A 27,510-nucleotide genomic window follows, 5' to 3' on the forward strand; every position below is an offset into this window, starting at 1 on the left:
TTTCGCTACTAAAAACCGGAGAGTGACGTTCATTCACCTATTTTAAATCCTAAACATTCAAAAATCCGAGTCTAAAATCTCATAATGTATCCAGTAATACTGTACCGAGTAACAATATATGGAAGCGGACATGATGTGTGGGTCTCTTACCTTCAAACAGAACTCCAGTCCGTCATTTCACTGCAAACACAGCAGATGTGTTTCTCCATCGGGGTCCGCGTGTACATTCACGTATGATTATCGAATATAAACATCACATGATCATAAAAACCCGAGAGTATGTCGCTCTTCAAGGGCACGAGCGCCGATCATAACCGTGCAACGGGAAATTCTGCAGACCGGTTGCGACTTGTTGCTCAGCCGTGCAGTCGCAAACGGGGCGTGGCTTATCCAGTCGGCTCCGCCCCCTTGCGTTGCTGCTGCTGCAGTCGTTCTTCAAGCACGTGGACGGATGTACCTGCGAGCCCTTGTGTAATAGCGCTTGCTCTGTAAATGATGTTACAGGCAGTTTAATTAGAAGAAGGTGATGGGACTGGGGCTAGCTGACACACATTTCTTTATCTTAGTTTCCTTTTATAGTTTTATGGATTTCTTTATAAGCTCTATCTGTTTTCATGAGCAATAACGGTCCTCCCATCTTCATAAGCGTCATACACTTAATATGCATATCAGCAAAACTAACTAGAACTTTAATGGTATTATTTTAAAGGGATAGTTCACCAAAAAAACGAAAATTATCCCATGATTTACTCACCCTCAAGCCAGGTGTATATGCCTATCTTCTTTCAGATTAACACAATTGGAGATATATTTAAAAATTTCCTTAGTCCTCCGAGGTTTATAATGGCAGTGAATGGGGGGCCGCGTTTCGAAGTCAAAAATAATGCATCCATCCATAAAAAAAAGTAATACATATGACTCCAGGGGGTTAATAAAGGTCTTCTGAAGCGAAGTGATGCATTTTTGTAAGAAAAATATCCATATTTAAAACTTTATAACTTCAAATAACTAGCTTCCAGCGGAAGACCATACGGAGAATGCACAAGTCGATTTGCGGCGGAAGAATGTCCTTTGACCTGATGCACAACGTAATGACGAACGCGGAGGCGCAGAGGATAGAGCAAAACATATCACCGGTCGTGGATTTTACGTCTAAAACGATAATTAAAGAGAAATGTGGGAGGATTTCGATATAAGAGAAGAGGAGCTTGAGTTTGTTGCCCAGCTGTATTTGTTTGAACTGCGAGAGGTGTCTAATGGGGCGTTCACACCAGACGCGACTTGCGTGAATAAAACGCACTATTCGCGTGTAGTTGGGCGCTTGAACATTGAGTTTACTCGCTTCATTCACGCGTGAAATTCACTTCACAACAGACGTGAATTCGCATCATGAGAGGGGCTTCTGCCAGGCAGCTCCAGTCTCGTTTCTGCACACTTCCTCTCAATAAACACATCAACTCGTCAGCTGGAAAGTAGTTGTAAAATACGGCAAATAAGCTCAATTTGCCGGCTTTAGCTAGCTTGTAGTCTCTCTCTATATATATATATATATATATATAGCTCAAATTGTGTAAAGAGTGTTTTTTACAACTTACCAGATTGTCCGACCTCCTCACTCTCTTTCTTCCAAGCAAGATCCTTTTTACTCCTGTTTCTATAAAACTACGAAGATGTATCGTACAGCTCCGGGTATCCTCGTACAGCTCCGGGTATCCACATACAGCGATGATTTTGTCCTCCATTGTTGTTTCGGATTTCTGCCTCCGCTCGCTACATCGTAATCACGTCACTACTAGAGCAAGCTCCTGATTGGTTAACGCGACGCGAATATTCACCAAAGTTCAGATTTTTCAACTTGCGCGATTCGCCCGAAACGCTCAATTCGCGCTGCCTCAGTTGCGCCGCAGGATGTCTATCGCGTCTTTGCATTGACTTAACATGTAAATCACTCGCACTTAATGCATCATGCTTCTGGTGTGAATGCACCATAAACGTATGATACTCCTACATGCACCGCGTCAGAGGATTACTCATTTGGCGCAAGTCGACTTGCACATTCTGTGTACGGTTGTCTGCCGGAAGCTAGTTATTTGAATTTATAAAGTTGTAAATATGGATATTTTCGCTTTAGAAGGCCTTTATTAACCCCCTGGAGTCATATGCATTTTTTTTTTTTTTCCAAAACGCGGCCCCCATTCACAACCATTATAAACCTTGGACGACTAAGATATTTTTAAATATCTCTCCGATTGTGTTCGTCTGTAAGAAGATAGTCATATAGGATGGCTTGAGGGTGAGTAAATCATGGGATAATTTTCCTTTTTGGATGAACTATCCCTTTAAGCACAATGCAAACAAGAATATGGCAATCATTCAGTACATGGCATATACAGTAGCCTAAATAAATGTACCATGCTACATTACACTTTTCTAAAATCTTATATGCACATTCCTGCAAGGCGATATAAACAACACAGTATTTTAGATGCACATCAGCTCCTGCGGGTCTCATACAGTGGGCTGTTTGTATTTGGCACACCACGCGCTCACAAGGACTGCGAGAGAGCGCGCGCCTTGAATTCTAATCGCGCACGTGCCTCGCATATAAAGCGACAAAACATCACGAGTGCTTCATAAGCTCTCACACACAATCTTTTTGGGTTGACGGTGTTTAACATTGAACAAACGTTACATGTCATGTGTAAAATATGCTTTAACCGCTTTAAATTTCGCGAATATCAACACGTATTTTCAATGGACACTGCATGCTTTGTTGTATTCTGTCTCTCTGTATGAGATTGATTCTCCTCCAGCGCTCACGCGGGGTTTCCATGGCAACTGCTGGATCTTCAAGCATGCGCGGCTTTTCATTCCCGCGCTGGTCACCTGATGGCGCGAAGCTGCACTAAAAAGTACCTCAGAGGCCTTAAACTGGGTTTTAAGAAGTAAAACGTCTTTCCCGGTTTTACATGATACATTTTTATGATAAGAACTAGGTTTATACTTAACTTTCCACAGGTTTTAGTATCTTTCCCAACCAAAAAGTTGGACGTCGGTCTAAAGAAAGGAAGACTCAAGAACGAGGTACTTCATATACCACTTTCACACGAGTTTTTCTGCTTTATTTCACATTGGGTGCTTATTAGATTAGAATTTTCAATAATTTAAATAAATAATAACAGGAACGAGGCACTGAGTTATACTTACAATTCGTCCAGCAGGCTGTATTGTCTTAAGATCTTGTATCACGAAATATTATGGAGAGATATTTTCAATGTTTGAAACCCAGGCACATCAGAGTATTAGCTTAGTAGACTGTAAATATATCCCTCATAGCCTCGTTTTTATTCGCGATACATTAAATATGGCGTCCGTACACAGATATAATCAAGGTGTCACACGAACATGCCAATGAACACAATTTTTTTTTTCCCTCCCGAAACAGTTTATTGTTAGTCTACAAAAGTCGCTTCACAATTGGTCAAAGATAAAAGCAGGTAAAAGGCGGCCCTCTGCCGGTTAAAACCGGGTACTGTTTTTTTGTAAACTAAGTGTGGCTAAGAAAGAAAGGAGAAATTACACCTTTTCTCAGGTCTTCAACTCTTCATGTCTTATATGATAGTCTCTCAGATTGGCTTGGTTTATAGTTCAAAGTGCCTGCTGAGGTCTGGATCTTCACCTTGTTTTCTATGCCGCTGATCCCTTTTTTCCCCCCAGATGAACTTCTTATAACCTAAATTATTTAGTTTACAGTGAACTGGACTATAATCTACTCAGCTACTTGAATAGACACAGCTATATTCAATAGAAAGGCCAAGAAGTGCACTGTAACACTGAGGATAAATTGACTTTTTAGTCAATTTTAGGGTGTTCACACTTGGCAGGATTGGTTCGATTAAATCGAACTCTGGTGTGATTGCTCTGTTAGTGCGGTTCGCTGAGAAGAACCCTGGTGTGCACGTTTGATCTGCTTCCAAACAAACTCTGGTGGGGTTTGACAGAAATATGAACGCAACATGGACCAAAGACATCAAAACGAACCAAAAACAGGATGTGATGTCAGCAGATGTGACCCTAAAAATGTTTTTTCTCATCATAGAAGCTACATTGCCCATTAAAGTTTGGTACAGGTGTCAGTAATGCCGTCTCCTTGCAGCAGATCTTCGTTTGTGTGCAACTGAGGAATTCCTGGTGCTGTTTAGACTCCTTTACACATTTCATAAACTCTTCACAAGTTCTTAGCTCTGGTTAAAATGCCATCATACATACACACATATAATGAGCACATTTAGCCCAGCACACAGCATTGTTTTTGATGTTCGGTAAGTTCTGTCATAAATTTATTTATTTTTTGTAAAAATGACAGTGTGAACGCTAAGTGCACCAGGACTAAATGTATTTTCTTTTTTTGGTCCGGACCAAAAGAACAGAACTACAAGTGTGAACGCACCCATAAAGGATATACATTTTTTTCTGAATTGGTATATCTCCGGCAGTTCCATCATGAACCTCTAGGGGTTCACAAACCTTGAGAAACCTTCCACTGGCCTGAAATTATTTACTAAACATAAATTAAATTTTTGATCAGAATATAGCTTCCACTTGCCGGCACCTTGTATTTACAAGTTGTTCAGAGAGATAAGACACAGATTAACAGGAGTGATTGTCTCATAAAAAGATTTATTTTCTGCCTAAATGTACAAAGGCAAGTTACAGTATTGTATAAAAAATGTAGCAATTTACACTTTACATGAGAGATCCCTAGGAAGAGAGAGTGGGACAGAGGCAGCGAGACAGTGAGGAAGGCAGGGAAAGAGAGAGCGATGGTTTCAAAAAGAGAAATGTATCCAAAACACAGAAATGAAGAGGTGTAAACATCTTTCTTTCAAGTACCAATGACTGACACTGCTCTCTATGGGCATGGGGTGGGTGGGGCTTAATTAGTGAGGTGGATTGTGGGAGGGGCCTAATAAGAACAAAAATTCCCTCTTCTCTTCCCACAAGGATCGCACAGGGTAGGCTATATTAGCACCGTTGGAGACAAATGTGAACGAATGTTTGAACTGTTGAAACAAAACCGGCCGTTTCATCTTTCTACAAGGAGAAAATTTGAACTAGAAAAAACAACAGCAACGACAAATGAAGAACTCTTAAAAAATAAATTAAAACAATCAAGCGCTTTTTCCTCAACAATTATGAATCAAATCACCAGACAGCACAGGTTTACTGGCTAAACGCGCATAGACAGAACAACTAAAAGTGAGGTTATTACTATATATAAAATCCGGACTCTCTCGTATTAGAGTGAGCCGTTTGACGCTGATCTGAGACCAGTGCTGCAATTAGGGTTTCGGTAGAGTCCTAAATCAGCATTAAAAACGATTTCCATCACCACAGAGAGAATGAAATGAAAATGCCTAAAGAAATCTGGCCCAGATCTTTCCTGCAACAAAATGAAACTAATACAATGTGTGATTAGGCGTCTTTAGCATGAGTGTTAGTTGGGGGTCGGTGGCGGCGGCGTTGAAATTGTCACTCATTTAAAAATCTAAGGAGCAAAAAGCCTACCTTGCAGATACTGAACTTTTGCTGAAGATGAAAAACAAACTATCATGTTTAACATGGGGGAATTCGCTGTAAACGAATTACGTTAAGTAATGTCTTCTTCCCTGTGCTGTTCAATAATCAAGTTTGAGTACAGCCGAGAGCAATGAACATGCCAGGATGATTTAAAAGGCTCAGATTTAAATAATGCTCTCCTGAGAGTTTGAGATTCAGACAATAACTGCATGATGATGAACTGGAAAAACTAGCTCCAGATAGCACCAGACTCGGGTTGCAGCTTCCTTTCCCACAGTTCCCATCAGTCCCTCATGAAATATGAACATGCTTTTATGTTTTGCAGGTGCGCGGACTAAAAATGTTGACGTTTTATTAAAATTGACTTTATTTCAGTAAACGCAAAAGATGTGCTTCTAAACAGTTTCAGAGCTGACTTGGTGTTGAAGAGGAGGGGTAGAAAAAGTAGTTAAAAAACAAAAACACTTCCAATATAAAGCCGTTATACCAGCTAAACGTTGATATTATGTCGACAATGGTAGAAAAAAAGGCTAACAGACCAAAAAAAAAAAAAAAATTAAGAGAGAGAGAGTAAGAAAATCCGATAGCATTCAACAACCTTTTTTTAAAATAATTCCTTTGTACAATATATACAGAAAGCACATAGTGAGGGAGAAAAGGAAGGACGCCTGCACGTGTTGCATCGCTCTCTGTTTGGGTTAATGCTTTTACCGAGTGCTGGATTACACCATGCAGACGTACAGAAGAAAGTGTTTCCAGCTATGGTCTTCCTTGTTTGGTGCTCCGTGAGTCTGTGGATCAGTGAGGATCCAGAAGTCCAGATGCTGGATGCCGGCTCTTAAGCCTCTTTTGGGGTTATCTTCCTCGGATCGCTCTAAGCCTTCAAGGTTTGCCCTGTTTCGGACTTCACTCATGCAGTCTGGCATGAGATTCGCAAGCAGCATATCAAAATTATCCGTGTGTGAAGGTTCAGTTTGTGACCAGACACAAACAGTTCAGTAGAATCTGGTAACTCCATTGGCAAATACACACGTTAAGTCCCGAACGACTTTCTAGAGCTGGGCCTGGGAAAAGCAGATTGTGCCTTGTGTCTGCATATGATAACTGTCAATACAGCAATGCAGGCTGGAAAAATCTGTCAATCCAGTCTGGAAGTCAAAGTTCCAATTGCCAATGCTTCATCTTCCCTCCACGACCCGGATAATCCAAATGTCAGAAGGCCCAACAAGTAACTAAAAATCAGGTCATCGCTGAACGACCAATACGGAGCAGTTGCCCTGCCGCCCATTCAAGAACAAAACATTTGCCTTGAACTGCTAAACGACCAATGCTAAGCAGTTGATGGAGTGACTTTGGGCTGTTTGTTCATCATTCATAAACGAAAAGTCAAAAGAAACATGAAAGAAAATAACTATGAATGATAAAGACAGGGAAGTGCATTAAAACCTGCCTCTTGAACAAGGAACTCAAGTATGTTGAAACGATAGCTTTTGCAGCGGTAAATGTAACTGAGTTTACTGCCCTGAATGAACTGAGTGAGGAAATCAAGCCTTATCCACTTGCATAGAGTCCACAAAGAGATTGTGTATGTAAATGTACGAAGATGAAGAGCGGCAACCAAGATGCTGGAATCCTTCGGTAAAAACAACCTTGGTAATCCCCATGGCTCTAGAGCAGCAGTCCAGAACAGTAGCACTCCATGCTTTAAACACAATGTAGTGACTTCCAGAATGTCTTTGCATCCAGGTTCATTCAAGATTTCCCACACTCTGTAGGTCCATGTTTCTTTTCAGAGAGCTTGCGCATCACATGAGGTCTCTGCAGACAGGCCGTGTCTCCTCTCTCCTGAGTATGTAGCCAGCAGCACAGAGAGGGAGGCGTCTGGATGTGCACTTCCCGAGGTGGAGCTCGGCGTGTACGTGGATGCCTGGGCGTCCACTTTCTCCTCTCTGACGGTGTTGGTCAAAGGCGCCGAGAAGTCCGGGAAAAAGAACCATAAAGAAATCAGAAACATCATTGAACTGATGTCATAAGCTCCACACCACATCCTCATGTGAACCAGTCACATTTCTGCAGAAAAGCGGCCAGTCACTTCTCCCTGGAGAGGGAACGAGAATAAATTTGAATATATATTTTAATTTCAATATGCATTCTCATACAATTTTAAAAGCAGACACATGTATATGCTCCATTATATGTGACTAAACAGCCATGGTAATCAATATAGAGAGGCCTTGGAAGATAAGAGATTTCGACCACTAGAGGGCAGCAAAGACTACAGCACTTCATTCTAGGGAGTCAAGAATCAGTCATGGATACAACAATTTAGGGCTGGTGATATATCAGTATTATTTTGTTAGCAATATAAAAGTTAACTAACGTTGTGAATACTGTGCTGAATTTAATGCGCTTTTTATTGGCCATTAAATTCCTAAAGACCTTGTTAATAGCCTTCTTGTGTCAGGACTTGTGTGTGTGTGTGTGTGTGTGTGTGTGTGTGAGAGATAGTAAAGACATTTTAAAGCTGATAGAGTTCAATTCTTTTCTGCAGGTTATTTCTTTGAAATTGTCCTATTTAAAGAATTGGTTAAAAACACTGAACGATTCATTTAATGTGCATGGAAGTCGCCCATAGCATTTAGAGACAAAATATACATATGGTAAATATCTTTGCTTATCACTATGCATTAATAGTTCAATAAGTGAAAAATGCAAGGAAATCATGTCTAGATTATTTTACTACAATTTGCATTAAATATTTTGAATCTACCAAGCAACAATGACTTTGATAATGGCAAAATAATGGTTCCTCTGATAAAAAAAAAAAAAAAACCTTTTTAAACCATTTCAGGGCAAGATATACTGAGATATAAATCAAATATTTAAAAGGGATGAAAAATACAGCCTATATAGCTATATCGCCCAGCCCTACAATGTATAAGCTAAATGTTTTGTGCTTGTAGATAAAGATAAACAATCTTACCATTCTCACCTCCGTGCTGGGGGGTAAAGTGAGGGGGCAGAGGTTTGTTGACTTGCAACAATGGCTGAAGAGGAGATACCTGTGAGATGGAGAAACGCCTTAATTATGTATCAGTGAAACGTTCAAAACAGCAGTTTAGTCATGGTCAAGGCCAGCTACTGTGCTAACGTGAATAGAAGCATGTCTACTTCACTGATTTTACAGAACATCACTTTTAAATGAAGCTATTTTTATTGCTTACCTGTAGCATAAGACAGGTCGTACTGTCCCGGGAGTAGTGGATAGCTTAAGTGATGGTGGGAAGGCATGATCCGCTGAGAGGGTGAAGATCTTGGACGTTCACCGTCTCTTTCCCTCTCACTCCCACTTCGGTCTCTTTCATGGGGCGTCTTTTCACCCACCGTCGGAGATTTGCTCTTGTACTGGCTAGCATGCTGATGCAGGATGTCCAGAGCTTTGGACTCGGATGCAGACTTGCCGCTCACCGTAGGACTGGCACGAGCCTTCTCACCCTCCTCACCAGGCGGCATCTTACTGCCATATGGAGAAAAAGAGTACCCTGGCGACAGGTATGATCCTAGAGAAAGGTGAAATTAACAGTGACCCTTTAAATATCAGCATTCTGGTTATAGGTGAAATTAAATGTTTCCTAAAACTAGTTAGCTCAACAAAGGACTGGACTTACCAGGGTAATTCATCATGACAGTAGGCATCCCCCTGTATCCCGGATGGCTGGGGTCATAACCCTGGCCATAGGGGTATCCGTGCATATAAGACATATATGACTGGTGCTGCTGCAGAGGTGAGGAAAACTGCATATGTGCTCGTGGATCTTTGCTAACTCCTCTATGCTCCTCTGAGGCTGATGAAGTTCGTGGTTCTGCCACTTCCTTGTTTTCCTCTTTAGAGGGAGTGTCTTTAGGACGCGGCCTTTCGTCTTTGCCCTTCCGGTCTCTCTCACGTTCCCTGTCCCGTTCTCTTTCCCTTTCCCTTTCTCGCTCACGATCCCGATCTCTCTCTTCTTTCCACCTCTCCTCATCAATCTGTTTCTGAGCATCGGGGTACTTGCTGGAGTAAACGTAGGGCCACAGTCGAGAGTCTTGCTCCTGGAAAAGAAAGTGCCGTTAGAAATGCCCATTATGAAAGAAAGGTAAGTGCATATAGTGAAGGTTCTTGTATCTGTGTTATCAAAATGTCACACTCAAGAGCTTTACATTTCTCTAGAAAGCCACAAAGGTTAAAACCGTGAAAAAATGTATCGTAGAAAGATACCAAAATAATGTTTAAGCCATGCTCAAGGCATCTTAAGTTCCATACCTGTCTATACATGTACATTGCCTGCTCCATAGCCGATCTCCCAGGCTCGAGGCCTGGTTTCTGTTCATCCTTTGTATGATGGCCAGCTTCACTTAGCTTCATTTTCAAACCCTCACTTTGCTGGGTCTGTCCCTTGCCATCTTCCCCTTTGGGGATAATGACTGACTTGCCAGGCTCTGAGGGATCTTTGGGCTTGCCCTGTGGGGATGGCTTGCCCAAGTCTGAGAGGCTTGGAGCCTTAGACAACGTTGGAGGAACTGAAGCTTTCTGCTTCCATTCTTCTGACTTAATGGAGGCTTCCCTGTCCTTCTGAGCAGCCTCTGATTTCTTCTCTGCAGCACGATGCTGCTCAGCTGCTTGTCGTTGTCGGTCCTCACACTGCTGCCTGTAAGCTGGGCTTGTGTTCATCAGGTGGTTATGGTAGGCTTGATCTGGTGAATAGCCAAAGGGAGGTACATAAGCATACTGATTGTAGTAGAGGGGCTGCATGAACATGCTAGAACGCTGCTGAATGACCGAAGGCTGCTGTTGCTGCTGAGAGGATGCACCTATGTCTGGCTTTCGTTCTTCAGGCGGCTCTGATTTGCCCTTTTCATTCCCTGGTTCTGGGTCCTCCTCTTTTTTCACCTTCACTGCACCGTCTTGCAATGATGTGGCAGTGTTAGAGACTCCTGGACTGGGGTTTGGGTTGCCATAATTGGGCGAGTAGTATGTTTCGTAACCTGGGTAATAAGAGGAGTCTTTGTTTGGTGGTTGGGATGGGAACAGAGATTTCTTGGCACTTTCCCGAACTGCCTGATCCTCAGACTTGACCTTCATACCATCCACTTTGCCCTCTCCATCCTCCCCTGCATCAGAGATATCAGAGTATGCCGGGCTGTTGGTCTTCACAGAAGAGTTATCTGCCCCATTTTGGGTAACCACGTGAATTGGAGTAAGAGGCTGTGCCATCCCCCCACTTTCTATCCGACTAGCCACACCAATAGAAGGACTGGGAGAATTGTCAGAAAAGCTGTAGATTTTGTCCGCCTCTGCTTTCATGCTGGCTAGCCGACTTTGATGCGGATCCGTAGATCCATTCAATAGCCCCTCACTCTTGCTGCCTTGGTCTGAGCTTTCGGAATATGGGCTCTTACCTTCTTCAGGTTTCCCTCCTTTGGAAGGGGCTTTTGGACTGTCTCCTTCCTTACTACCCTCCTTCTTTTTCTTATCTTTCTTTTTCTTGTCTTTAGAACTGCTCAAGACTGGGTTCATTGAGGGATCTCCCATTACTGCAGGTTTGGGTTGAATGGATTTTAGTTGGGGGCTCTTGCTAATGGACTGGACCACAGAGCCCATACTGGAGGAGGAGCCAGAATTGGGGGCAGGGAAGCCAGAAGTTGGTAAGGTGTACAACTGCTGTGGAGGTAAGGAAGGAACCAGGGGCCTTGCTGACTTCATTGCCTTCTGAGCAAGCTTGTCTGCCTTGGTACTACTGCCAGACTTCTTAGCTTTGTCCAAGCCTCTTTTATCATCAATGCCATCATTGCTCGTCTCATCTGTAAGACATGGGCCATCCTCACAGCCATCCATAGGCACACCAGTGTCATGCTCAGTCTCTGGTTTCTTCTTTCCAGGCTGCTTGGAGATGAACTTTCCTGATGACGGTGATGGGCTCTGGGCATCAAATCCTCTGCCTTTGGGTGTGTTCGACCGCGCAGGAGATGCACAGCCCTTCTGGGAAATGGATGCACCATTGCAACTGCCTGACTCAGGGTGCAAAGTAGAGTCCTCACCATACTCACTATCACCATCTATGTCCAGCTTGATATCATCATCATTGTGAGCACGAGCCTGGTGATATTTAAGACCATTAATGTGCTTGTACTTCTTGTTGCAGTTGGGATGAGGGCAATCAATGAGAACCGGTGAGGGGCAGTTGCGGTCCAAAGAAGGGGGCAAGGATTCAGCTTTGATGTTGGACAGGGGAAGAATAGTATGAGGTATTCCACTATTTGAATTGGTGCGCATTCGTTTGCTACCCTTAGTGTCCTCTGAACTAGAATTGGGCTCCATGTCCGAGGCAGGTTTGTTCTTACGTTTGTTAGCAGATGATGGACTAGCCTTTATATCCTCAGGGTTGCTGTTTGGTGGGGTGCGCCGCTCAGAGGAATTCTGACTGCCCCGCCGCCCTTTGCTGTTTGATGCTGCTCGAGTCTTGCTGTTGTTGCTGCCTTTGTTATCAGAAGAATTACTATTTTCATTGACTGGCGTATTGCTATTGGGCCTCATTCTTTTACCCCGTCCACGGCCATTCCTCATCTCCAGGTCACTTGTGGGTGACTCACAGAACCTGAGGAAGCAAAAGGGAAAAATTAATTTCAATTGAATATGAAAAAAAGACTCTTCCACAGACAATAAATTCAGAATCATCAATCAAATAAACAAGTGGCATCCATTTTCTACCTAAAACTCTTACAATTATCTGCAAACCACAAAGGGTGCTAACAGTGCTGCAGAGATTCTCTCAGATGAGAGATGGCCTCTCTTCTAAATCAGCCTCTACATTTGGATGCTATAAGTGCTTCTCCAGTGGGCCCTGGAGAGCCAGCAACGTGCTGTGCGTTTTTATCCTCTCGTTATCCCTGATCTCGACAGCAATGCTTGTTCTGATGAATGGCACGCAGTGCCACACTGCTGCAGGATTAAGCCAGGGTGACCTGGCTGCTGATTAGATGCAGTGTGATAACATCCTCCAACAGATAAGGCACAGGCTCAGAGGCAAGAGCAACCAGAGAGTTCGATCAAAGCACATGCATTAAACCGTAGTAAAACAAAGCAGTTAAGAAAGCTACCTCAGGGCCCCCAGTCCTCAGAATAGAACTGAGATTTTTAAGACCAGCAGAATGACAAGATGATATATATCACAGGTTGATATGTAATGTTAGAGATATTTAAAAACTGTCTGTCAGGAGTTGTGCTGGGGGGTTAGAAGGAACTAGATATCTTATATTTTTAATTGTTGGTTATGACATGTTGCTGTTTTTTCAGCGTCTCAAGGCATGGTTTTTTGCAAGTTGTAACTGGACCACAAGTTAACACCCAAATCATTGCTGTCACTTCAGAGTAGTTGTCCATCCTAAGAGTCAGGTCTGTCAGTGGTGGCTTCTGCAATTGGGATAGCAAAAACTAAAAAATACAGGAATGACTTTTGCATTCATCATTAATTGCTTTAACCTGTTCCAAAGACTACATGTGACTCAAAGCAGCTCTGACTGGAATACAAACATATGAAAGAAACGCATATGAATGCACTGCATCATTTTCACCGGTGCTCTCCCCAGGGGCTAATGCTGTGTTAGTAATGTTTGCCTGCAGCCTGCTGCAGCCCACAGATAAAGTGCACCATGGAAATACAGCCTTTTCTGGAACATTACGATTAGAAATCAGAAGCAACCTCCTGAGGCTAAGTCTCTTAAATGGACACAGTATTATGTACAGCAAATTATTTGTACCATGCAGCGCTGGTATCTGACCTTGGGCAGGTTAAAGCATGAAAAAAAAAAAAAAAACATCTAAAATGTTGGAGTGTCTGTACTAAAAAAGGCATGTGCAAGGTCAAAAAGGAGCCTCCTTCAGACCTTAGCACATTATTATTGCCTCAAGCTATGGGCCATGCAAGAAGTTCATGGCATTAAGACCCAGTAGAATGGTAACTGAAATGCTAGTCTGTAAGGGAGGGGGGGTCTAGCATGAGTATGATGAGATGATGATGAGAGGGTCTAGCAGGAGTATGTAGTGGCCAGAAGTTCAAACACATACTGATTCCAAAAATAAAAAAAAAAAGCTCTACACTGCATTTATTTGGCAAAACTGTTAAATTCTAATAGGTTTTGGTTTCATAGCAAACTGAACATACGTATCCGTAAATTAGGTTGAATTTACCCTACAAAACAGTTGTCTTACCGTGGGGGTGCCCAGTCATGTCGAGTGCAGTCTAAAAGGGTGCCCACATACGTCTTGTTCCTCCAGGTGACATTTACAACCAGCATACCTGAAGAAAACACAAACAGGAAATAAGACCTCAACTACTGAACCACATATAACAAAGTTGACTTCTTTCACTTGAGATGTATGAATGCACCATTTAGTGAACTGTGATTGATCATCTGTTTACTAGATCACCAATAAGATGCTGGACAAGACAAAACTACAGCTGAAATCACCTCAAGTCAGATATCTAATTGGGGATCTGGGTTTAGATGCAGTGACTTTACTGCAACAAATATTGTGCCCATGTGCACGATTAGAACAATTAGCAAAAAGATAAATGACTGCTCTTTGGCAGAAGTATACTGCAGATTTTACATTCCCTAGCACAGATGTCCAAATTTAGAACACCTCCTGTATAAAGACAACAGGAACAGCAGGGTGCACAAAAACCTATTAATATGCAGGGGGAAGTAAAGAATAGAGAGAAGTTAAAAAAAGAGGGGGGTGGGGAACAGTGGTCAGCCCGAGTCCTCTGTCTGACATTGCTGTAGCATGCAGGGACTCTTTATACGTTTTGTGTTTGTTTTGGACTGGAATCAGCGGAGGTATATAAAAAGATTCTTCCGAGTCCAGGGTGCCCAGATCTGTCAATGTCATTTTCAGCTTTCTTCCGGTTGTGTGCCATCTGCTTGACATTTAGCGCAACAAAATCCAGACATTGAGAGACACAGAGTGCCAAAAGAGTGACAGGAAATTAGCCTACACTTACTGAACCTCATTTGTTAACACCAGATGGCAGCAGCTATCATTTTTTAAGTATGTAGTATCAGGAAACATCAAGTGGAATATAGTTCGCACCTCTGCGACTCCCCACCCACAAAGCAATTCCACTGCGCGCACACATACACACACACACACAACAATCAAGGAACTGACCTTCCCAAACACCACACCAAATTGATCTACGGTGCTTTTGAGGGCAACCTCTCATTGTGACTGACAAAGTACACAAGAGATATCTGTTTGATTTCAAGCTGCAAGGCGCTATTCGCAATGGGGCATCAATTGCCTGCTTCTAAAACAGCTTATCAAGAGGTGCCAGGCAATAAAAATTTCACACTGCAGTCGAATGCAAAGGGAGACAAAAACCGTCCATGTGTTTAGTTCTGCCTTTCACGCTGCGTTTCCTTGACAACTGGCAACTGCGAGCAGCCACTGCAACGGCGCTCATTCCATCTCAATGACACAAGTGGGGAAATTGAGCAGAATACTCGAATCATGTCTCCAAATGGGAAATGTCGATAATTGGCCTTTTGTATGAGACTGAAAAAAATACCACTACATCTGCTAACAATTAGCATGACATCAGCTGTTGTTGGAATGGCAGTCGTTACCACTGAAACTGGACCCAGGACCACCGGCGGGGCAAGGTGAACAGCAAAGTTAACCAACCTGCCAATTCAATGTCATTCTCTGAAACGTATAATGCTATTTCTAATGGCACGCAGTGCAAGGGCTTAATTCCAGCACCCTATAAAAAGGAAGCCGTAATTGGAACCCAGTCTGATTCTTTTAGTTTCAGAGTCTCCTTAAAACACACTCAAACAATCCAGTACAGTACAGGCTGGGAAACAGGTGTGTACTCACTTCCAGAAATAATAAAGAGTATCATGACACAGGTGTGCCACACAGCCAAAGGGAAAACACTGAGTGTGTGTGTAACTCGTATTCCCTGCCAGTGACCTCTACGTGTCAGCAAGTCTCTTGACGAAACCTGAGCACTAGTCGTCAGCTTTGAAGCGACATTTGCACCGGAGACCTTTACTGCAGACTACTTTAGTTTTTATTAGCTAAGAGAGAGAGTGCAGCCACCCGCTCACACAATGTCTGCTGTATAACTGCAGGTGTGGCTGCAAATTCTCCCGCATGGCTCCTATTTCCACAATAGGTGCTTAATTCTGTAAATGAAAGCTCTGACCTGCTCAGACCATCAGCCTCCTAATGTTTACCAAACACAAACGGTCTTCCCTGCAAACACAGGACATTCCCCCCAAATGTTAGCGTTTGGTTCCAGTTTGGTTATTTTTTGGGAAACCAAAAATGTTCAAGAAATGTCTCACTTTAACACACTGGCTTAAAACAAACACAAAAAATTGCAATCTAGTCTTAAATCTCTAAAAGCAATCTCTTACTTCACAGAACTATGACCATAACAGTAAAAACCTCCCCACACCCCATGTCTTCATTCATCTGTAATTAGTCACAGATAACCTGTAAATCATCTTAGCGTTCTCACAGGTTTGGTCTCAGACAGATTAAGACAGCGCTCTTAATTGTGAAGATTAAGGCAAGCGAGGTGCTGAGAACTGGGGGTTGGAGGGCTACAAACAATGAGATGTAAAACCCAACCTTGTTTCCATCTGCTCATGAAGCAGCCGTTTATTCACTCTCGAATGCCGCCCAATCATTAACCAAGCTGTAACTCTCTCCCTCTCTCTGGGGAAGGGAGCCTCAGGCAGTTGGTTCCACTTATCTGGTGAATTCTTTCAACGTTACACATTTCTCTACTCTCTATGCCAGTTAAATCTTATGCAATCTGCACTTCTACAAATGGTTATCTGCACGGATTGACAAACTAGAATATATATCTTGATGCCACTTTGTTTGCAACAAACCACTGCTCTAAACAGCAATCTCTCCAGTGCACGCTGCGCTAAATCAGACTCTTTGAGCTGATCTGACGTGACAGATTCACTGCAGCCATCGACAAGTTAAAGCGGCATGTTATTGTTGCTAGAGCTTGCCCAAACTCTCACTGTCCGCCTCTTAACCCGGTGAAATTTCGCAAAGAGGATGAATCATTACAAGTCTGCGGATCACGGAAAACGTGACGGCAAACGAGCTGAAAGTACTTGCTTCATTGTGCTCGCCTTGGCTGTTTTTCCCACTTGCTGTGCGGGGCTCTCAATGGCTGTTTTGCATACCTCTATGCTGCCTAGCTGCCAAGAGAAGCAAATTGGTGTGCCAGACAAGTCCAAACTAAGACTGCAGGCTCATTCTCGGGGCTAAGAAAAGAGCTTGCCGTCTCACTAATTTAAGAAACAGACACTAAAGAGCCCTGAATGATTGACAGTAGTCGACTGAGGGCTCTTGTTTGTTTTCAAATTTGTTTGAAGGGCAGGTAGCACTTTTACATACAACCACAAGCTATATTATGTGAAACTGACAAGGGGAACTGATAGCTTTGAAAAAAAAAAAAAAAGAAAAGAGAAAGACTGGATGTTGATGTGCAGAAAAACACCCTTTATGCCACATCTGAAGAATCCCATGATCAAATGGATGGAAAAAGCAGCTGATTCCTTTAAGAGAAAAAACAAACATGTTGAATTCAGAGACTGAGGCTAAGGCTTCTCTCTTTGGGTTAGTCTATAAGTGAACCTTGGTGGTGACTGGAAGAATGGAAGTGTGATCCCATCACCCCTCCATCCAAAGAGCAGTGCACTTGTCATCTTATATCCCATTTCCACCCTGTGCCCTCGCCTCCAAGCAATAAAGGGGTCATCAGCATTGCTGTGGGCCCCTTAGTTCAACCTCCCCAATAGCCCCATCAAAGAGTATCCTATTGGCAACAAAGAGCTGACAAGCCCAAAAAAGAAGAGGGGGAAAACAAAGGGGCCCTCACTGCCTGGGTCACCAGTCTAATTTCTCTTGCAAAGAGTTTCATTAATGGGCAAGCATGGTCCCCCGTAATCTGTCCCTATGTCCCGCTAGGCTTGGGGAGGGGGCAAGAATTCAGGTCCCCTGGCATTGACCCTGCACCTCCTTTCCCATTCTCTTTAAACTCGTCAATTTCCGTAGCCCCTCTTTTCACTGGCTGAAGGTCAAATGGGGAGAAACAGAGTAGAAAAGGCCATCTATGTGATGGGTGAGACAAAGGCAGACCAACAAGTCACTCAAGAGAGCTCAAGCTTGGGGAGTCCGTATTCAAGGGTGTCTCAGAAGATATTGTCTCTGATGAATTTTTAAAAGGAAGAAAAAGATAAATTCAATTGAATTTAATGACTCAACTCAAAACCATAATAAATAAAAACATACATAAAAATAAATACACCATGAAGGAGTATACTCTTAAAAGACAAAAATGAATATCCTGTTTGACATCTGTTTTTGCACGAGACTATAGTGCAGGAACAATCAGTCATCCTCAAAAGAACAGAACAGAATTGGTTGTCAAAGACCTGATTTTTTTTATGAGGTTGTGCTCCTTTGACATGCTCGCTCGGGTGGCTGCCTCGACTGATTATCCGGGTCACATGACCGAGGTGAGCAGGTCTCTTGAGAGAGGGGAAGGGAGGAGGAAGGAGGGGATGTGGAGGGCCCTTCTTTTGTAATATCCAGACTAGTGATTTTGCACAGCTGAGTAACTTGTGCTCAGCAGAGGGGTGAGAAAGCTCCCTTCCCCCCAGACATCCATCCTCAGTACTACTTCCCGGAGGATGACGAATGGTTGCCAAGTACCATTTATAACCCCTTGAGTAAAGTGTGAGGATGGTATCCTGAGAGAGTGAAAGGTACACAAACACACCTTGCCATTCAAACCTGGAAAATAAACAATGACTCCGTGTTCCCAGGCGATATCTGCCCGTACGCTTTCGTATTACTGAAGAGAGCTCTGAGGATGTAACGTCAACACCCTTGAGGTTGTTCTTGCTAGTGTGTCTTCATCGGTTTTGGATTTTCAGCTTGCAAAAGCCAGAAGAGAAACGAGAGCGAGAACTGGCTGCATCTGGTCATTGTTGTCGAATATTGACAGCCTGCCGAGCGCTGACAGGAACCGAGAAAGCTAGCCGGATCCCCGCTGCGAAATGCAAGAGCTGTTAGACGAGGAGGAGAAAGACTTAGATGGAAGATCTGAGGAAAAAAGGAAGAGACTAAAAGGGAAGTGTGGAACAAAACCAAAAGCAGAGCGAGACCGAGTTGAGGCTTGACCACAAGCTGAGAAAGAAAAAGACAGGCTAGATCTGGCATTCTGTATGCGCTTGGCGCGGTGAGGTCTGTCTGACTGACAGAGAAAAGAAAGAGACAAGAGATACTAAGAAAAGGAATGAATACCACACTCTCCAGGGCAAACATGACAACCCAACAGGGCTCTTTGTGCGTTTTCCAGACCGGCTTGCCTGAGCCGACATCCACATGTCAAGTGTCTGTCTTCATTACATTCTTTCGGAAAAAGGGGACAATAGCCACGACACTAGACTTCTGCTCTGGATTTGGACAACTCCACCGTGTTTATGACAGACATGCCGGATGGCGAGGTGGAAATGTGCCATCAAAAGAAACAGCTTTCAGACAGCTCCAAGGACCTCCTCACAGCAAAGTAAACAACCTCTAATTGTTTGGAAAGGTCTGGCGGTTCTCCAGAACAACGTTTGTCTTATCTCCTTCGCCATTTTCCTTTAAAGACCTGCTTTATATTCTCCTTTTATTTCTGGAAAAGACAACATTTTGTGGTTAAGGCTCATTTGAACACCAGAGCGTCATGCTTTTGAGACGTTGAACACAGGACTGGCTGCCACCCAATAAAAAGAGAGAACTTGCTTGAAGATATTGCCACAAAGGACAACGAGGACTTGGTATGCGTGAGTAGAGGTTTGCCACCCGGACTCAGGCATCGGAACAACTCTGGCCTGGCAAAGACTCCGGTAGTTTCGCCAAAGCCAAGCCACAGGGATGTTTTTTCCGGAGAGGAACTTCAGGAGCCATAAAGCTCTGGAAGATTTGAGGCTGACATTTCAGAGAGTCAGCAGGTGGGGTCCTGGCATAAACACGCATGTTGCAACGCTGCTCTTGCAAAACGTCACTTTCTCTGAGCTTCTTTCTCCCTCTTCTTTTCTCTCCCAATCTACCATCTCCTTTCTGTGAACCCCCCATTATTCGCTAAGGTTTTGATGAGCTGTCACTGGCTGGTAGAGAAGGGTTTGGGTTGCCAGGTCAGGGGCACTTCCATCTCCTCATGCTGACAGCCCAGGAGGAGGCTGATCTTTGATCCACACGGTTCTCGTAAATACTGCAGCCCCAAAGGTCAGCATTTGGTAGTCAAATTACACAGCAAAGAGGAGGTTAAGCCTTTAGGTGCAAATGAACATTACTTTAGTTAAACAGGACGCAACATTTTGGACGAGAATCACATACATATGCAGGAATAATTCATGCACCAGTGATGCAGAAAAACTAGCCAGCTGTGCAAGTAAATTTCTATAAACTGGTGTGATTTATTCTGATTGCTAACACCTACAACTACAGGAGCTGTCAATCTTAATTGTGAAACATTCACCACAAAAGTCATTACTGATTCTTTCTGAATGAGATATTATCATTAACTAGAACTAAATGACCCAAACTATAGTTATCTGAAATAAAAATAAAAACTAACATTACTGGGAAAAGCTTCAAGTACATTTTCATGACTCCAAAAAGTACTTTTTTTTTTTTTTTTTTTTTTCAATTTAGATGCATATTCTAAAAATTAAACTCAACTGCACTGAACAAGAAAATGCAAATAGTTAACATGAACTAACAATGACCAATACTTAATCTCAGTTATTAATCTCAGTTAATTTCAACATTTACTAAAACAATAAGTTAAAGTACTGTGAATAATACATGAACAATGAATAACTAAAAAATATAAAAATATTGTTAATTCATGTTGCCAAATGAGACCTTATTGTAAAGTATTTCCATGAAAACTACACCAAATCAAAAGGAAAAAAAACCAAAACTACAATAATCTTGCCTCGTATGAACTTCATAAACACCACGCTAGTTTTATTTAAGCCACAGTAGATCAGATGGACCAATAACCCAGAAGCCCATCCATTATACAACTCTCCACAGAGCTCAAGAAGCCTCCGGGCATCTAAACAGAGACGTCTCTAACAACTCCGCAGCCTCCAACTGCAAGGCATGCTGGTTTGGCTGTTATTGCTCATTCCCGTGACCCTCTCTGGAGGCGCATTCAGACTTTCCCCTGGCTTATTTTCTGCATTTGTCAAATGGAGGCCGCTTGTGCCATGAGATCTCTCAGAGAGGCACTGAATCATCAGGACTGGAGGTAAAGCGAGATGGATGGAGAGACCGGGGAAGACAGGAAGCATTTGATGTGGTGTGAACTAGCACAATTTCTGTGTGTTAGCGGAGAGAGATGAGCTGCAGCACACCGGTGCTAATGGAGCTAATGGAACGAGTGGGCGAAGGTGAAAGTATGAGTTGCGCGACACCTTTTGACCTTGCCTTATATTTTCAGTCACAGCAATTCTGCATGATCCAAGCAAAGGGGAAATGTGTCCGGGTGTTCAAATAACAGACATCAGCCAAATAGCACAGCGTGACTTGCTTGCGTTATTGACGCTGCTAAAACAGAACCTGAATTGTCAGGATAATTTGCCTATAAATGCCCGCTAGTCTATAATAAATAAAAAAACAAAAACAAACAAAAAAAACCTTGCCCGGGGGAAAGAGTTTGACAGCAACTTCCACAGCAAATAACATGCTTACAAACTTCAGAGGACTGAGGAAGGAAAAACAGAGAGAGGTTCAGCTTTTTATCAAACTGCAAATGTCTGGATTTTGTTTGTTTACAGCACAAACACAAGCAGACGGCTAATGTCTACAGCAAGTCAGTCCTGACGCTTAAATCTAAACTGTTTGGCACAGGTCCTAGATGAAAAACATCAGTTTTTATGGGAGAAAAAGCATTGCGTAATGAGGCAAACAGCAGTGTTTCTGTCAGTCACCTGCACCAGCTCGAGCCAAGCTGGAATTACCGAGTCCAGGGAGCAAAACAAAGCAAATATAAGCGTGTTCTCTCTAGTGTGCACTTCTCTAGATTGGTAACAAGCACAAAATGGGCTTGGTTTTATATATATATATATATATATATAAAAAAGCTTGAAGCATATTGCGTCTGTGCGTGTGTATATATATATATATATACACACACACATACACACACACACACACACACACACACATATATACATATATACAAGCAATATGCTTCAAGCTTTTTTTTGGGGGGGGTGGGAAACCATGTATTAAATATCTGTGCTAGCCGACAGATATCACTGAAATAAGCATTGTGAGAAATCACAGAATCTGAGTGTCAGCCAAACAGAAAACTAGCCAATCGTAAGTGTTATTGAGTGTATCAAAACGGTAAAATCGTTTACAGCATCTACTAATTTGATTGAGATAGCAGGAAAAATGCAAGTAAATTAGCTTTGTGATCAAACAGATTCATCAGTTTAAACCTCTTCATTAACGCTGCACAAGTAATCTAAATAAAACCGAACGCAATATGACTCAGTGCTAATTTAACATCACTAATGTCCGATTATAGTTTTTGTTAACATTTTAAATTATATTTTATATTTTCTGTTTTCATTTTAATTTTGGTTATAGTGGTTATAAGTTTTAGTAATTTTGTTTTGCTTTTTAAATATGTCTATATTGTTTTAGTTTCGGTTATTTTAGTACTTCAACTTAAACTAAACAAAAATGAGAAATGCTGCCTTGGCAACTCGTTAAAAGAAAATAAATTTAAGTTGTTAAATATTTTATTTTATTTCAAGTATTAGTCATTTTTATGGTTTGTTTTAATCTTAGTTAAACGAGTCCTTGATTATGAGTTCACTTTTTTAACTTCAGTTAGTGTGTTATGTCACTGTTTGAGCATAAACAACATCTGCAAAGTTACGACGCTCAAAGTTCAATGCAAAGAGAGATATTTATAACTTCTTCCTGAGTCTCTCCATCAGTGTCGACTCCGGTTTGAACAATGTAAGGCTGAAAACTTTCGTCATTTTGGCTGCGTGAGATTCTCCAGCTTTGTTGTTGTTGAGCGACCGAAGCGCGAGCTGTTAAAGCTCCGCCCTCTTCTGGAAAGGGGGCCGGGAGCAACAGCTCATTTGCATTTAAAGGGACACACACAAAAATGGCGCGTTTTTGCTCACACCCGAATAGGGGCAAATTTGACAAGCTATAATAAATGATCTGTGGGGTATTTTGAGCTGAAACTTCACAGACATTCTGGGACACCAGAGACTTATATTACATCTTGTAAAAAGGGGCACTATAAGTCCACTTTAATAATAACAACTCTAGTGCGATGAATGTCATGAATGTCTTTGCATCAGTTTGAGTTTAGGTCACTTATAATGTGCATTTGGGAACACAACATGCATCTTTCTGAATTTGTAATGAAAAGTGCTAATAAACCAGCTGTTGTCAACAAGAGAGAAGCTTTGAGGTTTTTTGCCAAATTGTGCAGCCCTACAAACAAGAACAGCCCTAGTCTTCATTTTTACAGACTTGCACTTTAAATATAACAGCGATTAAATGTTTAACTGACAGCATGCAACATCAATCTGGCTCCGGCCCTTACCGTCCTCCGTTTCCTGCCAGACGATGCCCTCCAGGTTGACGCTGGTTCCAGGTTCACAAGGACCCAGACATTCGGGCTCGGTCGCCAGAGCCACGTCAGAGGTGTTGACGGCCACGGAGCGCGTGCGGACCATGATCTGCTCACACGAGGAGGAGATGTCGCTGTTGCCAACAGGTGCGAGGAGGTGGAGCGGTGGTGGTGCCGGCGTGGACACCGGAGACTCCATCTGTGGGGAGATTCAGAAATATGTTAAAAATAAAATATTAAAATTTATAAATGAAACAAAATTAAATGTATATTCAAAATAATAATAATAACAACAGTAATTTGTAATAAATATATAAAATTCTTCATTGATTGTTAATGTAATTTGTTACTAGTTATTATACACGCACACACACAACAAAAATAATACCGCTGATTTGCATTATCTATGTTTAATTAAATTAATTTATAAAAGAGCAGAATGAGGAAGTTCGTAGGCCTATGAAACAATGCAAATCAGTGTTTCATCAATAATTATTCATTAACATTAGTTTGTAATAAGGTAAAAGGAACAAAACAAGGACAAGTAACACAATTACAGTGACTGTAAACAGACAGCTATGAAAGCGTAAGCTGACATTACGATCAATGTCAAACCTCTAAGTTCAATTACAGCAATTATCAAACTGGCAAGGGTGAAGCATGTGAACACAGTACAGAGAGTGTTGTGTGGGAGCCTGGGCTTATTTAACCTTAATGCCAAGAAGCATTAGCGCGCTCTGTGATTATTACTCATGGCCAACGATGCTTAAGAGTACGGGTTCATAATAAGCTGCCGCAGCTGCTCCGTCCCCACCTCGACTCCGAGGCCATTCGATTTCACAAACTCCACACATGAGCCAATTTGATAATCTAATTATGGGCTTTTGTTGAATTGAATTAAAGCTTTTTGGCGGGTGACAAAGAATTAAAAGCTAAAGCGTTGAGATAAATGTGCCAATTTCATTTAAAACGGACCTTAAACTACACCATAGTAATCAGTCCCTATCTCTGTTGACATGCATCGTCGTGCTCTTGGGTTCGTTTGAGAATCAATGGGTTCATCTGGGAGCAAGGGTGCGGCTGACATTCTGACCAAACAATTTGTTATAGACCAATCATGCAATGATCAGACTAATTAAAAAACAAGAGTGTCAATGACATCAATGGCACTTCAGATTCTTATGAAAAACGTCAATGCAAATCAACATCAATACGCTAAATCCAACTTTGGCTTTTCGTTTCAATGAAAACATGTGTACACTTAAAAAAAAAAAAAAAAGTTAAAACAAAACAACTGGAGTACATTTTTAAAGAAAGTACTATTTACTTCAAAATTTCATATTTAATTAAATGTGTTAGTTGCCGTTTCTTTGTAATTATTTGTGAAATTCACTAGCAATATCTGAGTAAAAATTTTTGTTTTAAAGTAAAAACAATTTGCTTTTGCGTAGTTGAATCTTAGCAGGGAACATGAAATGCATAGCTTATTCCTTCCAAAATCATTTAACCCTTGTTAACCCAATTAAAAAAAAAAAACGTTACACAAGTCCAGAGGACAAAAAACTCCATGTCATAAAAATGTAAAGCATGAGAGCACAGACTTAAGTTGGTCTCATTTTAAAGAAGACACTTGGCACATTATTGTTTACGTAAAAAAAAAAAAAAAAAAAAAGTTTAAAAAGTGAAATAAGAAAAAGTTATAGAGGTTTAAGTTTATGAAAATTATTTCTGAACATTATTTTATATAATATATTTCATGAAACATGTTGAGCTCTAAAAATGCTAGAAAATCCAAGGCGTAAATCTAAATAAGTTGTGTTCCAAATTTGAGGTTGATATCTCAAAAAATGAGCTTTCAGTAAGATTTTGTTTGGGCACAGTACCAAATTTTCCCCATTAGATGCTAGCAAAACACCACTGGTACACACGATGGTTGGATTTGTGATTTACAGTTCAGTTTTTTTCTCTCAAATATTAGACACACACACAGAATTTGACATCCATACCAACACACTCACAATTATAGCTGCATATTTTATCCAGTTGGATCTATAATATACAGAAGCAGAAAACAGGAATAAAGCGAGTATTTCCTTTATAGGCCAAACCTGAGAAAATGGCACCATCTTGTAAAAAGTAATAAAAAAAATTAATTTTGAAGCCTTGCCAACAGAATGAAGGCCTATTAGCAAAGAGTGCATCATTTCATAGTTGAATGACCCTGGGATTAAAAATTGCAGTTTTAATGGGTTTCAATGGGGACATTTTTGTCCTTAAGGTCCTGAGTTGAATTATTTTGTGTTACTGGTGTAAAATAGATTTATTAAAGGAAATGGGGGTGAAATGGTAAAATTCCAATAAAAATACACACTTGTGCCAAAATTTGTGCAGTTGGCATTAACACAGACAAAATTATTTAAAAAAAAAAAAAACTGAAAAAGACAAAAATGTCCATGAGCATGCACAAGGGTTGCTGTTTGGATAATATGCATCCATTCTTTAAATAATATAAATCATGCAAAATAAGACAAAGAAAGTGTATTCAAAGTGTAAACCGGTCGGTTTCGATGTCATGTGTTCAATGCATATTCAGCAACACAGCAAAATTTAGGAAAATGCAAATTTTGCAAATAAGCAAAATTGTAGAAAGTGAAAGAAGAATCAGAGAGCTGAAATGAAGAGGACAAGAGCAAGACGTGTGTAGATGTTAATAAGGGACGACTAAAGAAGCTCAAACATTTGTTGCTATCGTGACTCACAGCTTGTTCACCAACCAGCTCCAGGCTGAACTGAGGCCTGTAATTGATAAAGCAGCTGGCGTTTGCAATGCCGAGGTCATGGATTTGATTCCCAGGGAATGCCTAAACTGATAAAATGAATGCAATGCAAGTGACTTTGAAGAAAAGTATCAGCCAAATGCATGAATGTAAATGAAAAATGTTTGAACAAACCACGACTTGGATACAACAGAGTCATGCAAGCAATGAAACGAGCTTTACTCACTTCTAATGCATTTCTATTTTCAGTGGCATCAGATTCAGCACCGCTAACAAGATCCTCAAACCATTAACTCAACAACAACTTGCTGAATCAATTCAAAAATGGTGTTGGAGAAAACACTGGCCGTCTTGTACAGCGTTCGCAGCCTACCTCCCTTCCCCAGCGAGTGCTCTGAATTTACAGTCTTGTTACTAAAAATTCACAAGACCACAGTGCTTGCGAGGGAACAGCGGAGTCACGCACTCTAATTCCAGTTCCCAGTTAGAGCCGATCCGGACATGAAAAACGTTTCATTGCAGTCAATTTCATTGGACGACCAGCAACTGCTAGCACTACTTCAGCTCCTTCCCATTCCTTCCCTCTAGTTGGATGCCGTCCATTGGCTGTACTTTACCGTGTCGGCAGTAAGAAACTGAACACATGGCTTCAGACGGGATTACTGGAGGATTAGACTGAGGGTGTTGCATTCAAACACCTGTCCTCTGGTATGGTACTGTAAATACTGTTTACACACACACATCTATACCTGAGGCCTATTAAAAGGTCATGTGAATCCCACTGATGCGGACAATGTTGGTGAAACAGATGGAAAAGACTTGTCAGTAAAACCAATATGGACCTGCAAACAACAACACAGAGCTCTTCAAATCCAATCAAATGGCACTAAATGTTTAAATTAAAGGCACAATAACCCAGTGCTCACCATCACAATACAGTACACTTCATGTTATGATTGAATACACTGCAATACATCACAATATTATTAGTATGGAAGCTTGTTTCCACCACTAAATAAAAAAAAGCAACTTTTTTTCCCTCACAATTGCAAGTTTTTACCACGCTATTGATTTTTTTCTCAGAATTGAGAGTTTATATCTCGCTATTCTGATTTTATAACTCACAATTCAGACTTTATAACTCGCAATTGAATTTCTCGCTATTCTGACTTTATATTTCACAATTGAATTGATATCTCGCAATTCTGACTTTATATCTCGCTATTCTGACTTTATATCTCGCTATTCTGACTTTATATCTCGCAATTTTGACTTTATATCTCGCAATTGAATTTATATCTTGCAATTTTGACTTTATATCTCACAATTCTGACTTCATCTCGCAATTTTGACTTTATATCACGCAATTCTGACTTTATAACTCGCAATTCTGACTTTATAACTCGCAA

The 27,510-nt window shown here is 41.5% G+C and overlaps 2 protein-coding genes across 7 annotated transcripts in view; both read right to left on the minus strand.

The window, feature by feature from the left end:
- LOC127507311 (GRAM domain-containing protein 2A) overlaps positions 1-411 on the minus strand; it is a 31,066-nt gene extending 30,655 nt beyond the window's left edge. The window contains exon 1 of the mRNA XM_051884301.1: positions 151-411. The gene's annotated coding sequence lies outside the window, so the exon portion shown is untranslated. The remainder of the gene's footprint in view (positions 1-150) is intronic.
- A 4,249-nt stretch (positions 412-4,660) lies between these two features.
- Positions 4,661-27,510, minus strand: part of znf609a (zinc finger protein 609a) — an 87,671-nt gene continuing 64,821 nt past the window's right edge. For all 6 annotated transcript variants that reach the window (XM_051883850.1, XM_051883855.1, XM_051883854.1 and 3 more), the window contains 7 exons: positions 23,298-23,523; positions 13,826-13,913; positions 9,881-12,212; positions 9,249-9,669; positions 8,805-9,140; positions 8,564-8,642; positions 4,661-7,678 (listed from right to left, as the gene is read on the minus strand). In XM_051883850.1, coding sequence (XP_051739810.1) covers positions 8,569-8,642; positions 8,805-9,140; positions 9,249-9,669; positions 9,881-12,212; positions 13,826-13,913; positions 23,298-23,523 — 3,477 coding nt within the window. In that variant the 3' untranslated portion in view covers positions 4,661-7,678; positions 8,564-8,568. The remainder of the gene's footprint in view (positions 7,679-8,563; positions 8,643-8,804; positions 9,141-9,248; positions 9,670-9,880; positions 12,213-13,825; positions 13,914-23,297; positions 23,524-27,510) is intronic.

This window comes from Ctenopharyngodon idella, chromosome 24 (assembly GCF_019924925.1).
Source record: "Ctenopharyngodon idella isolate HZGC_01 chromosome 24, HZGC01, whole genome shotgun sequence".
In the NCBI taxonomy this organism is placed as follows: Eukaryota; Metazoa; Chordata; class Actinopteri; order Cypriniformes; family Xenocyprididae; genus Ctenopharyngodon; species Ctenopharyngodon idella.